Source organism: Tupaia chinensis, unplaced genomic scaffold (genome assembly GCF_000334495.1).
Source record: "Tupaia chinensis unplaced genomic scaffold, TupChi_1.0 Scaffold000511_1, whole genome shotgun sequence".
NCBI classification, from domain to species: Eukaryota; Metazoa; Chordata; class Mammalia; order Scandentia; family Tupaiidae; genus Tupaia; species Tupaia belangeri.
The window spans coordinates 3,017,266-3,032,280 of record NW_006160024.1 but is presented as its reverse complement, the minus strand read 5'-3'; the positions used below and the strand labels follow the sequence as shown (position 1 = coordinate 3,032,280).

At 41.8% G+C, this 15,015-nt stretch overlaps 1 protein-coding gene across 2 annotated transcripts in view; it reads right to left on the bottom strand.

Annotated features, from left to right (window-relative positions):
• The window catches only part of PSD4 (pleckstrin and Sec7 domain containing 4), a 72,330-nt gene extending 58,264 nt beyond the window's left edge, over positions 1–14,066 (bottom strand). For both annotated transcript variants that reach the window (XM_027775001.1, XM_027775002.1), the window contains exon 1: positions 13,954–14,066. In XM_027775001.1, coding sequence (XP_027630802.1) covers positions 13,954–14,015 — 62 coding nt within the window. In that variant the 5' untranslated portion in view covers positions 14,016–14,066. The remainder of the gene's footprint in view (positions 1–13,953) is intronic.
• Between the last annotated feature and the right edge of the window lie 949 nt (positions 14,067–15,015).

Genomic DNA, 15,015 nt, shown 5'->3' with positions numbered 1-15,015 from the left:
ATGCATGGCCAGGCTTCTCCTGCACGCCTCAGCTCCACTGGAGCTGCGCTGCACTGCCCTGCCCCACAAGCGCGCTCCCAGCTGCTTAGAGTCCTGAGCCCTCTGGTTTATTTTTCCAGCACATAAGCCGGAAAATGAAGCCAGATCCAGATATGAGCACGTCTTGAGCAGGGCAATAATTTGGAGTTCCTACAGACCCATTGTTTATTTACTGTTTATTTAGTGAACACAAGAAATTGCATTAACTTCAGAATTTTAGCTGTCTGTAACCGGTAGCTCACAGTAAACTTTAGCTAAACTGGCTTACGGATTAGTGGCATGGTTGAAATAGTTGTACATAGTTTAGTAAACATACAGTCAGGTGTATGTATGTATGTAAACATACAGTCAGGTGTATGTTTCAGTGATCCACTTGATAGCACTTTCTGGTTTCTATTTCTGTAGCTATGTAAGGGACCATGTGTGAAAATTTGAGGTAAATGCTTCCACATTTCCTGTATATTCAGTGACATGTTAGCTCCCCAGAGATTGATAACCTGGGCAAGTCCATCTCTTAATGTCATGCTGCATAAAATGAAACTGATCAGGTTCTCTACAAGCAACAACAGCCACAACAATGTCCAATATTTATCGAGTGCTAATTGTGTGCTAGGCAATGACCTCTCTGTCTTAATGCATTTAATCCTACAATGCTGCGAAGTAGAAGCTTTTCACATAATGAAAAAACTGAGGCACAGAGAGGTTAAGTAACTTGAATAAGGTCAGACAGTCAGTCAGGAGTGAGAGGCTATGGACTAAATCATGATTCAATGCTGCTGCTGTGTCTTTTCAAGATGGAGCCCGGATGCTAGATCAGCAATCCTGTAATAAATACAGTCCTGAATTAATTCAGTTGTTCGCTCTACAAATACTCATTGTACATTCACTGTATGTGTGCCAGGTACTGGCTACAAACTATGGAATAACAGGACAAACCACAGTAAGATAAACAGTAGTGAGATATAAACTGATGCTGGGATGAGAGAAGTCACCTGTTCCTGGGGGAGATATCCTGGGCAGTAGGGAGCCACAAGGGAAGAGGCCCACCATCTGCTGTCAAACTTCTCTCAAATCCTCAGCCAACTTCTGCATGAACATACATAGAGCAAGAATCCAGGTAACTCAAAGGAAAACCAAGATTTGAGCAGTTAGTTGCATGCTGCTGGGGAATGAAATTCAAGTCCTGCCATTTTAGAAGTGTTTGGCAAATACCGGTACTTTCTGTTAAAACCCTAAAATCACTACACCTGAGGAAAGACTGCATCCCAGGATTAAGGGTTATATCCCAGAGCTAGGGACAATCCAAAAGAAATTCATCCAAACAAAATCCAAAACCCTGATGGAAATTATGTTTCCAGAAAACCATGGCAATAATTTAACTTCTTATTAGAACAAAACTTGACACTCTTGAAAGGAAAAGAATAGAACATCTATAATGTATCATTCACGATGTTCATTATATGTGAAAAAAAATTATCAGACATCCAAAACACCCATAAAATAATATGAACCATCATCAAGAGAGAAAAAAAAAGTTGGTTGAAACAGACCCACAACCAAGATGTCAAAATCATGGGTAGACAAAGCAGAGGCTGACAGTGGTAGAGCAGTACAACACAACCCTCTATAAAGCAATTTCACATGGGAAGGCTCCTGGTTCAAGTCCAGGGAAAATACATATAATGGGTAAAAAGATATGGAACTTTAGCAGAAATATGAAAACTATTTTTTTCAATGAAGTGCCAAATGGAATCTAAACAAATCTTTAGAGAGGACTAAATCTCTTTGTTAGGCTGGATTGAAGAAATTTTCAATCTTTGTCCTCCAGAGGGCAGACTAGGCAGGTTTGTCAATAGCTCCTATATAAGATCAGGGCCTCCCAATACTGGGGTTCCTCTCTGTAATATACTGTACAGTGTGTTCAGGTAACACATGACCCTCATCACACCTACCCTCCGTGGGTAAAACAATACTACTCTGTTATTGTGGTGAGTAATAAACTTTCTTCTACTGCTTCCTATTAGAATCTATGAAATCACCACAGTTTAATAGTTAGCTTACAAGCAGAATAACCATTCTGACCCTTTCCCAGTTACTCACTTATCAGAGATAAATGACAATTCTGAAAAGCAACCAGAGAAAAATATACATTTCATCCAAGAATAATAACTAAGTTCTCATCAGAAACCATGTAGGCTAAAGGACAACAGGACATCATCTTTAAAGCGTGGGAAGAGAAAAAAGATATCAATGTATTGTTCCCTAGTCACTTGAAAATATGTTTTTTTAACGCGAAGAAAGATATTTTAAAATAAAATCAGAGAGTATTACAAGAAAAGTAAATAAATTATTTGAGATGAAGGAATGAAAATTAGAACCTACAATGAAAGAATGAACAAGATTGAGAATTTTTAAATTATGCATGAAATTATGTAAAAAGCTCAATCACTGGGGCCAGGTGGAGTGGTGGGTAAGGTGCTGGACTCCTACATGGCCAACCACAGTTTGAGTCCTGGACCCAGAGGCTTGAAACTCACACCGGGTGTGTGTGCATTCATGCCCAAAATCCTAAGAGGAGAATGAAGGAGAAGAGATTACAGCATAGCCATCTCCACTAGGGAGTGATTTCTCACTGTTCTTGTTTCTGTCTTTCTCTGGCAAGCCTATGCCCTATGGCAAAATCTAAAAATAAATAAAATAAATAAATAAATAAATTTATTGACTAAGAAAAAAAGTAAAATATTGGGAGATTTATAATACATTTAGAAACCATAAATACATATGAAGAATAACACAAAGTACAGAATAGGAAGATAAATGGCTCAATTAAATAACATACATATTATACATTAGTAAATCTATTGCATACAAATCAACTTTGCCTCTTTTTTTTACACTATGTATAAAAATTAACAGAAAATGGCTCATAAACCTAAACATAATAACTAAAATGATAAAACATCTAGATGAAAATGGGAGAAAATTTTATGGAAAGCACAAGTCTTTTAGAAGGAAAAAAATTGATAAATTGGACTTCATAAAAATCTTTTAAATCTGACTCATCAAAATATCCTCTTAAGAAAATGAATAAACAAGCCACAGATTGGAAAAAGTATTTATCAAATACATGTGCTTAAAGAATCAGATTAAAATATATACAATTTCTATAAATTGATAAGTAAAAGGAACCATCTAGTTAAAATAATGGCCCAAAGACTTACACAGACACTTTATAATAAACGATAAACAATTAACTAATAAACAAAAGAAAACATACTCAATATTAGTGCAAATGCAAACCATGGTGAGATACTACTTCATTCCCTCAAGAGTAGCTAAAATTTTAAATGCTGATTATATCAAATATTGACAAGGATATGAAGCAGCTAGTACTGTCATACTTTGCTGATGGGAGTGTCAAATGATGCAACTACTTTGGAAGACAACTTTGCAGCTTCCTCTTCTTTCTCTTTTTTTTTTTTTTCTTTTTTCTCTTTTTAAAAAATTTGCTAAAGGGTGCTTGCCAGAAAGACACAGAGAAAAGGAAAATGAGAAATCACCCTCCTTGGGGGATGGCCACGTTGTAATCAATTCTCCTCCATTCTCCTTTCAGGTTTTGGGCACACATGTACATGTGACTGGGTGTTTCTCAAGTCTTAAGGTCCAGGGCTTCAATTGCATGTTGGCTATGTGGGATCCAGCTGCCTTAAGCACCATACCACCACTAACTAGCCCAATTTTTCAGTTTCTTGTAAAATTAAGTATGCACCTGCTACTTGACCCAGACATTCCACTCCTAGGTATTTATTCAAGAGAACTAAAAACAAATGTCCACAGGAAGAGTAGTTTATGTCTGTCATAGACAATAACTGGAAAAAAACCAAAGTCCATAGATAAATTGTTGTGATTTATTCCTAAGCTAAAATATCACTCAGCAAAAGAAACAGTCTGTTGATTTCCCACAACAATATAGATAAATCTAAAAAACACTTTGTTAAGAAGCAGATACCAAATAAAAGAGAATACATATTATTTGATTCTATTTATATAAATTTCAAAGCAAGGCACAGCTAATCTATAAGGATAAAAAATCCAAAGAATGACTATCTCTTGGGTGGGGTGATTCGAAAGTAACATTTAAAAAATTTTAAGAGTTATGGGAATGTTCTATATTTTCATCGTGGTGGTGGTAAATGAATGTATACACTTACTAAAACTCACAGTACTGAACACTTGAAATTTGTATATGCTATTCTATGTAAATTATACTCCAGTTTAAGAAAAAAAAAAAAGTGCTCAGGACTAGCAGACAGCATGATCAGCATGATGGTTATGTTGCTGGAACTCCCATGTAGTCAACCACAGTTTGAGTTCCGTACCTGGTGGCTTAAAACTCACGGCAGGCACATGTGCATGCATGTCCAAGATCCCAAGAGAAGAATGGAGGAGAAGGCACTGTGGCACGGCCATCCCCCTTAGAGGGTGATTTCTAGCTTTCTGTCTTTCTGTCTCTCTCTGTCTCTCTGGTGAGCACACAAGCACTATAGCAAAAATCTCTCTCTCTTAAAAAAATGCTTATCAAATCCTTTTACCTTTTAGCTTAAAATCTTTAAAAATAATTTAAAAATTTTTTTCTATACAGTGCAAGTACTCATTAGATGGAAAGACAGAGAGAAAAGAAAAGTGAAAAATCACCTCCCAGAAATGATGGCCACACTGCAATCTTTTCTTTCCCATTCTCCTTTTGGGATTTTGGACATGCACACACATTCAACCTACATGTTTTTCAAGCTGCCAGGTCTGGAATTCAGACCATGTAGTCAGCCATATGGGATCTAGCTACTTTAACCACTATGCCATTGGCTGGCCTTAAAATTCTTTAATCGCTTTTGATTGCTCAGAATCTAAACTCTTTCCTATACCTCACCCTCACCAGGCCCTGAGTGATCGGTACTTCATAGGGACTCGATTGTGATAACTAAGTGAATTTATATCAAAAAGAAAAGGAAAATTTATGTTTAAAAAAAGGAAAATTCACTACCTCCTTCTGAAACCATAGTGGGAAGACCATAGGTATAATTTCATTCTATTTCTCTAGAGTTAACTGCAAAAAGAGGGTTGGAGCATGGACCTAGTTCTGGAATTATTTCAGAAACCTGTATTGCTAGGATCCTGGGGAGACTGGGGGAAAAGGGAGTAAGAGAAGCTCCCAGCTATAAACCAATGAAAATCCTGAACTTAGACTAATTCTTGGTCCTTAAATATTTAGTATATATGGTTAAATTGGAAAATTGTCACCTCGAAATTGCAAGCAATTTTGTCTCAAAAAAGATGAACACTTTTGTACATTTGTGGCAGGGGGAGCCTTTGTTCTAGGGAAAGTGTGGAGCCATTCAATCAGGCATGTATCTACAAAGCAAAAATCATTCTCCAAAAAGAGGCATGAGAAAGTTGTTCTGCAGACAATGTGAGCATATGAGGGGCCACATCGGTGCACACTGCTGTCTTGTGTTTCTTCTCTAAATCAGTATCAGAGTTCACTGAGCCTGCAAAAGCAGGCTGCTTCTTGGGAATGTGTACTTTATTGAAATGGATGACCACAGGCCACATTTTTCACGAAGGACTGAGGGGCAGCAGTGGGAGCTATGGGAGGACTCGAGTGCCACTTCATAATACTAGAGCTGAGGAAACCGGTATTCCTTCCCCTTCTCAACCCACTTAGGCACCTTGAGAATTGGAGGCACTGGAATTATCTGGATAACATTGGGCAAACATTGATGTTTAAAATGAAGACGAGGAAAGTGGTGGGAGGTTTGGGGGTGTTCAGAGACATGAGTGAGTTCCTCTCACTGGGTTATCCTATATATATATATAGGAACGGGGGGACATGTCAGGTCACAGTGCGAGACCTAAGGATGAGCTGATTGGGTTGGATCAGAAACAGTACATTCAGGTGATCCACGGGCTGACGACACTTGGGTTATATGGGTTATAGCTGTATTATTATTTTAAGCTTATTTATTCATTTCTACCATTACATATACAGAGAGTACATGCCCGTCACGCTAACGGATCCTTATGCCACAATTCACTCCTAGCATTAGCTGCTGGGAACATGGCCAGTAGTGCCTGGTGTGTCCAGGGAGACTTTAGTGTGCAAATCTGTGACATTCTCATGTCGGTCCTGCATCACAGAGCATTGTGTTACCCCTGTGTCACTCGTTAACCTCTATAGCATTATTAAAACAGAAATTATAGGGAGCTTTTACCCAGAGCACTTTCATACATTACCATTATTTTTTTAACCTTGTGTGCTTGCTGAAGAGACAGAGAGAGAGAGAGAAAGAGAGAGAGAGTGAGAAATCACCCCCTGGGAGGATGGTTACACCACCATCCCTTCTCCATTACCCTCTTAGAATTTTGGCATGCATGTACATGTGCCCAATGCATTTTTCAAGCTGTTGGGTCCAAGACTCAAACTCATGTGGAATTCAGCCTCCTTAACCATCACACCACTGGCTGATCCACTTTCCATGTTATTTAATGGTCACAATAACTCCCAGAAGTATTAAAATCTTGAATTTTCCAAATGAGTGAAATGAGCCTGAGGAAGCATAAGTAGTTTATTCAGAATTATCCAGCTATTAAATGGTGGGGCTGGACCTCAATCTTGGGAGTTCTGACCATAAACCAGACTCCTTTGTCCTCTCCATCTGCGGATGGCCCATCTGGAAACCAGCTTGTCTGTGCAGGCTCCATTCCCCTACTCACTGCAGCAGAGGTTTCCTGATGTTTCTCAGAGGGGTCAGGGATACATACTTTCAACAGGAGGGTTGCTCTTGTCTGAAAGAGGTAGAGTTTCTGTCCAAAGCTTTGATATTCATGTGATTCATAATGTTAAAGCTCTGACCCCCAGGAGTAGATGGGCTTTGTGTTTAGCAGATACATTGTCTGTGTCTGGAGAGGCAGGAATGAGCTCTGGATCTACCTAGAATGGAGGGATATTGGGAGACTTGACCTCACAGAAAATAACAACAGAAACATGGACATTATTACTGACAGCTAGAAGGCAGTAAGGAATGATCCCCAGGGGCAAGGAGGGTCAGAAAGCAAAGCAGTAAGCTAGGCCTCGGGATACTGCCCTCTGGGACGAGGCTAATACTGTTTAGATAGGACCATCTCATATTAAATTTTAACTGGGACTCAAGCTGTCTCTGCAATGACCCTTTTCTCTCTATAGATATATAGACAGACAGACAGATAGTTTAGTTATAGTTTATCATTATTGCTATTATTGTCCATTTATTTCTTCAGAGAGAGGAGAGCTCCCATCGAAGTCTTCACACCCACCCCCCAGTCTCAGCTGGCTTTGATCATGATGTGCCTAGCTTGTTTAAGGAATTCTCTGAACCCAGGACCTTCCCCATGTGGGCCTGGTTCCATTACTACTGCACCATCTCCTTTATTTACCCCACTATGCTCTTTCATTCATTATTTCAAACCTTTTTCATTCTTCTCAATTTATTTCACTACATTTTTGTGGATCATAGAGAGGAAGAGTGGGGGGACTAGTGGACCTTCTTTGGACCCCAGGGGTGGACATAATGACACCTGATTTTTACTTCTTGTACCATATTTTACCCCAGGAGGCAGAATTGATATTTTTCCAATTCAATCCCTAACACACACACAAAAAGAAGTCAAGAACTGCAAATACAAATTAGTATGTAAAAACACTACTGATCACACTAGTCTATTTGAACATATTCCACTCATGGTTGAGCACTGCACGGAACACCCTGTGGATTGTCGCCAGACCTGAAACTAAGTGTAGTCAGTATCCAATGAAAAATATTATTGAGTTAATAATTAGGCATTGATGTGGGGGGAAATGTTCTTACCTTAATAGAGGTATCTTTAATGTGGTAGGAAAATAGACTTACATAAACAATCAAACAAATATAGAATGTGTCAGAAGGTACTTTTAGAAAGAAGTTACGGCAAGATACAGAGACAAATGAAAGAGGTACAGGTGACTTTCAGGAGTAGAATGCAATTTTAGATTTAAGTGTGGCCCCCTGCAAAAAATTGTATTGAGTTTCTGTGCCTGTTTTGATGGTATTAAAGTGGTGGAGAGTTATTCTGACCATGGTATTAAGAGGCAAAACCTTTGGGAAGTAAGTAGGATTCAATGTCATCAGGGTGGGCTCCCCACAATCCCTGGTGAGCTTATAAGGGAAGGCATGAGACAGAGACCCAGACATAGACCATAGACACAGAGCCCCTGCCCTCTCACCATATAATGCTCTATGATGCTTCAGAACTCTGCAGACTCCGCACCAATAAGGAGAACTTCACCAGATGCAACCCCTTGACTTTGGACCTCCAAAACAATGAGCTAACTAAATCTCAATTTTCTGTAAATTATCCAGTGTGGTATTCAGTCATTAGTCATGGGTTAAAACAGATAGGAGGTCAAGAAACACCAATATGATTTGGTATCATGTGTGCAAAAGTCTCAATGCAAAAGAGGAAGGAGCCAGGTGATCTCTGAGGTAGACCATTCCAAGAAAAGAGAAGAGTAAATAGGAAATGGATGTGAAATTGTGCGCAATGAGTTTTAGTCATAAGTGGTCAGGCTCTGAAGATTGCATAAAGCAAAGTACTTTAGTCTCTACCCAAAGGTGCTCAGGGGATGGGTACAACATGCACACCTGGAAAGACCCCAGTAGGAACATACAAACCAGGGGTCTCTACCACAAGTCTTCATGAAGGTTAGAAGAGTGGGTTACTGAAGGTGGCTCAAGAGTTGCCCAAGGGCCTGACTTCAAAGGGATGTTTGTATGAAGGAAGTGGTGCAGACAAGGAGAGAGAGTACTCCAAAGTGGGGCTTAGGGTGGTGGAAGGGTAGACTTCAGAGTTTCCAAGGGCTGTTTGTGTCTTGGGACATTGCTTACCAGGCCCAGCAGCACCTAGCCCCTGCCTGCTTCTCCTCTTCTTTGTGCTCCAGACACAGGCCAGCATGGAAAGGAAAGTAAACTTCTATAGCTTATGACGAATACTGCCAAGAAGAGAAAAAGCTGCCAATGTGACTCCCTCATGGCCCCAGGAAGATGTGTCTTATTCTTGTAGGTGATATGGTCATCTCTTGGCAAGAAATCCCTCATAAAGTAGGTGGAACATCCCAATGGAGCCCCCGGCCACTAAGATTGTTCTGCTGCTCTGGTCCCAGGTCATGTTTTCTGAGCCATCTGACTGTGACAACTCTTCCTAAGGAAAGGAAATAAGCATTGTTGTTCTCTGGACAGATCCATCCCTCATTGTAATGAGTATCTAGGCTTTTTTGGTTGTTCTTTTGTGAGTTCTGTCCTCCCCCAACTACACAAAGAGCATGCATTTTCCTCACAGGCAGGCTGCCAGGTTTCTGTATCTAATTCTGGCATGATGGTGTGTGTTCTCCAGTGTGAGAGGGATGGGATTAATTCCACACATCAGCCTGTCAGTCAACTAAGGAGTCCTAGAGAAGATCTTAAACAATTTCTCTAGCCTATTTAATTTAGTTTGTTTTTAGCAATAAAATTCCTCTTCAAAGTCTATTCTACTTCATTCCATTACTAACAAGAAATACCTGAAACAGACTGATTTAGAAAAGTAGAGATTTGCTGAGCTTCACTTTTAGAGAGTAGAGTTGGTTCGGAGGTCCAAGGGCCAGGGGCTACCTTTGGTGATCATACATGGCAGAGGACAAGAAAGCACTACCTGAGTCCATGTGTCTGTCTGTCTCATTCCTTCTCTTTATAAAACCACCAGAACTCAAACACAGGGACCCCACCTTAATGGCCTTAATTCTAATGTCTCCTTCAAAGCTCTATCTTTCAATATTATAATTGCACCAAATTATCACCCTCTTAATCCCATTATAATGGCCCAACTTTAGAGGGGCTTAATCAAACTACAGCAAAGTCCTATGGAAGTCCAATTTGTAAACCAGAGAGAAGCAGAGGGCTCAGGTCCGGGAAGCATGTGAGGGATGGAGCCTGGCTCACTCAGCCTCCCCTTCATTGGGTCCCCCACTTCCAGACACTTGACAGAGAGAGTTGCTCCAAGGAGCTCTATTTGGAAAACCCACATATAAATCAACACTATCCCCAGACAAATGAGGAACTGACCTCAAGGAAGAAGGTAACTTGGCCCAAATCAAACGACAGGCTCAGGGACCAGCTAGAATCTGATTCTGTGACTCCAGAGACTAAACCCAGAACTCAGTGGATCTTGGGAAGAATAAAGGACTGCTCTTCTTTCACCTGTTAGCTAAGGTATGTCTGATATGGGATCATTGTGGTCTTGTACTCCCATCTTACTTAATGTTTCATCTCTTGTCTTACCATCTTCCCTTATACCCTAATGGAGAGAGGAGAGCACAACCCCTTTGATTTTTAAAAGACATTTTAAAATAAAACATAGCTACAAAACCCACCTAACTACATTAATGGAAAGATACAGGTTGTTGCCTGAACTCTGAAATCCCCAGGTGTTCTTGCCTGCTCCTCTGCCTCCCAGCCATCTCCCATCCAACTTTCAGGAAAATCACATCCTGGCTTCTATCTCTGTTTGCACCCCCTATCCTGTGTCCCTACATACACATTACCTGTTTCAAATATAAATGGAACCATGCTCTATGCTTTTGTGATTCTTGAACCTCATATTGTGCTTGCGAGAATCATCTGTTTTGTTACGTGCAGCTGCCTGGGGTTCATTCATTTCCTTCCTTTTCTGCCAAGCATTGCCTTATGTGCAGGTACATGACTGATATGCTCATCCTTCTGTGATGAGCATTCAGGAGATGTTGTGCACCAGGCTGGTCCACAGCTTCCTGACAGAATGGTTTGCCCTCACATTATCCAGGGAGAGGGAGGTCAAAAAAGGAAAGGACCCTCAGGGTGGTGGTAGCCAGGTCCCAGCCCCCAGGGTGTGAAATTTTCATCTGCTTCCCCATTTTTTTCTGAACTCCAGGCCCCAAGAATGATGAGATTATGGATACATCCACCAAAGTAGGTGAGTTTTTAAGGTTTTATTGTAAAACAGTTTTAGTCACAGGGAGTAAGAGACTTTCCACCAACACATACAACACACATTTATTGCACACCTGCTAAGGGCCAGGCCAGGTGTTAAGCCCTGCAGGGACCTGAGACATGCATAAGTCATGGTCTTGTTCTCTGGAGCTCACAATCTGATGGGGCAGAAAGAAATGCAGCAGTCCTGTACAAGTCTCATAACATCAGAAGTGCTGAAATGGTCACGGAGTGATTTATCCCTTCAGGAAGAGCAGGAAAGGACTCCAGAGAACTTTATTCGTCCAGTGCCTTAGGAGCTAGGGGATTTTGGATGGGAGGGAAAGTATAGCCAGCAGCTATAAAAGGTCTGGAGTGGAGATGGTGTTCATCCTGAGCAGAGGGCCCAGATTACAGGAATGATTCAAAAAGAACAAAAATTTGGTTCAATATAGTATGCTAATTTTTAAATTTTCCTAAGTTGAAACATAACAAAAAAATTGTAAAAGGAAAAACTACTATCTACTTTTACCATCCCTTCACAAACACAGGGACATTTTAAGCCCCTAACCTATCCCAGAAATGACATAATCTCCAAATGAAGGATTCTCCTTCAAATGGAATCAAATTGGCCTTTAAAAATACTATGAAATCCTTATTTTCCATTTTTCTATAGACCCTTAACAACCTACCCAGGAAGCAGCATCAGTTTGGACAACAGTGTGGGAGCCACTTAGTAGGGACAGGAGGGAGACAGTAGGTGGCTTGATAATTCTTCAGCACCAATACACAAAGCAGGGGAGGAGGTGGAGGTGAGAAGAGGAGAACAGAGGATGACCAGGAAAGCAAGTGGCCTGGATTTTATCTTGAATGTAGAGGTGACTGAGAGCTTTGGACTGGGATCTAATTTGCACTTTAGCAAGAACATTCTGGAGGCAGCAAGAAGATTGGGTCAGCAGAGGAGGCTGGAGACAATCCTACTTCCAGGGCTCTTGTGCCTCCTTTGGAGAGTGTACCTTGCAAAGACTGTTCTCAGAGCCCAGAGAGCCAGGACCTCCAGGAAGGGGTGGAGAGGCAAGCCCTGGAGTCACTGTAGTACTTGCTGGGAGTGAGAAGGGTGTGTCTGGGCTGTGCTATGGGTCCTGCTGGAAGTAGAACTTGGTGACCATTATGGGCTTTTCGGGTGTGTTGGTGAGGCTGACAGGCCGGTCCGCTTCCAACGCTGTGCAGAGGAACCAGCCTCGGCAGGCGGCTGACTCGAAGCTGGTGGTGGGGCCACTGTCTGAGCGGAGGAAGGTAAAGCGATCGTTCTGCTCTTTGTTCTTGCTCAGGTCTGTGATGTTAACTTCCTGGAAGCCAAGAGATTGGCAGGTGAGAGCTGAGGGCTTGGGGAATCCTGTGCTGCCTATTCCAGTCCTTACCATGCTGTGGGTGCTGGCTGGCCCAGAGTAAGTGCTGGAAAGATGCTGGCATGGAGACCACTGGTAGGAGACTATAGACCGCAAGTTTCTTAGGACAACCCTGATACCAAGAGTCTGTATCACTGTCACACCTCAACTTCAGGAAATCTGGCTCCTCTGGCCATGGGCCAGTAAGTCTGGTGAACACATGACACCGTCAACAGAGGCCACAGCCACTGGAGGCTGGTGCTCTGTCAGTGTCTGAGTTTCCAAGGAGAGGGGTAGTAAAGAAGGTGGACAGAGAATATTGCAGCTCATTTGATATGTTGCACACACTATCCTGGCCATCCTTACTCCACACAGAACAGGCAGTCATCCTCGAAAATAAGTATCCCTGTCCACCGGTAGAGAGAAGTGACAGTGCCATGGTTATGGGCACTCACATTTGGGTTAAGATTGTGTACAATGAGCTCCTGATTCATAGCTATCTTTTCTTTTTAAAAATATTTTCTTTTTTAAAATTAATTTATTTATTTACATTTAATCACATCTTTACAGTGTACATTTCTTTTTCCAGCACAAATACTATGCGTGTCAGTCAGGCCAAAGATATTACACTATAATTATCAGTAAATAGCTTTTCTCTCTCTCTCTTTTTTTTTGTCAATTAAGCATACTTTTACTTGTTTTTTCCTTCCCTTTTCCCCTCTCTCTCTTCCATACTAAACTTTTTTCCCATATTTTATTGATTCACAAAATACCTTCAACTGAAAATACAGACAAAGCTGGAATCTAGTTATCTTTTCCCAGGGTTGGGAAACCCATTAGTGTTGCATACGATCAAGAGTACAGAACTCTAGATGGACAGTAACTAATTAATCTTAGAAGATAAGGATTGGAAGAGAAGGGTCTGGAGGGTTGGCTTTGCTGGATGAGGACAGGTCCAAGTGGGTAGGGACACTGGAGCAAGGCAGGCACACAATGATTCAGGTCCTGTAGTAGGCCATTGGGTTGGTGGTAACCCCATGAACCATGCCTCCCAGTGCTCACAGTTGCATGCAATCTTTTTCCACGCTAGTCTGGACCTAGCCGCATGACTGGCTTTGGCCAAAAGTATGAAACAAGTAGCAGTTTTATAGGCACTTGCACATTGAGGTTTGTATGTTTTGAATAATCCCTTTTAGAAGCCAGGAACTATGCTGTAGAGAAGCTCAAGCTGATTACTGAATGCTGGGAGAGTGCATGAAACAAATCTTGAAGGATGAGAACCCACTTTGGATGCCCAGCACCAGCAGAGCTCCCTGCTGAATGCAGCTGAGGGAGTGACCCCAGCATGTTCTACTGCAAAGAACAGAACTGCCAGGTTGATCCCACCAACCCCCAGAATCATGAGAAAGAGCAAATTAAGGTTGTTGTAAGCCACCAAATGTTGAAAGAGGTTGACATCTGAAACAAGTCCTCACCTCCAGCTGGAGCCTGATGTCATCGCCAGACTTGACACAGGACAGGCACAACTTCCCTCCATGGATCCCCAGGAATACAGTATGAGGCTCAATGGACACTACATCTATCTTCTCTGGGGAAGAGCAGAGGAGAGAGTCAGGTTGTAGAGAGGAGAAAAGGCAAAGAGAGTGAAGAGCTGGCAGCCTGGATCCTTCCTGGGCACTTTCAGTCTGTCTGCTCATTCCAACTAAAACCACAAGGTTAGAAAGACAGCAAGGTCCCATCTTCCTGGTCTGCATCCAAATAGGGGATCAAACCAAGCACAATACTTATTATTCCCAAAGGACCAGGTCTCCTAGTTTCTGTTCCATGACTTTTATTCCTCCCTCACTTTCCCCAGGTTACCAGTGCTCCAGGTCAGCAGGTGTGCTGCTAATGGGCAGGGAGGACAGCACATGAGATCAAGAGAGAGGCCCCATGGGAGCCTGGGAACTTTAAACAAATCTCTTCCCCTTAACACCCTCATGAAGCAGTAGCAATCTTAGCTTCCCTGTGCTTCAGAGTGTTCATTAGGAGAATTGCCAGCAGGACAGGTGAGGTGGGTCTTGCTGTCTTTCAGAGTGGGGCAGGGCAGATAACAAGGAGATGGGGTAGGGTGGGGCGATGGAGATAATCTCAATCCATACCATGCAAGGAACTGGGAACCTCTAGAATGCCTGTGCTGAAAGAATGTCACATCCCATCATTCAATTACCTTCATCTTACTAATGGGGAAAGGGTGGAACATACTGGGTAAGGTGCATCCAAGTCAAACCAACTTGGTTAGAGCATGCACCAGAATACAGCTGAGCATGGTATCCATGAATAAGTTCCAGCTTTTTATTAATATGGGGTGGACTGAGAATTTGAGCAACCAGGCATATGGAAGGTTTAGTAGACCCAGGAGGAAAGGAAGGTCAATATTTCTTTCTGGTCCCTGTCTTTCCCAGCTGTGGTCCCACCATGGGACCACTGAGCCTGTAGGTGCTGACTCTTAATGTAGACCCTATTTCCAGCATTCTGAGGCTACTCTCATATGTGCT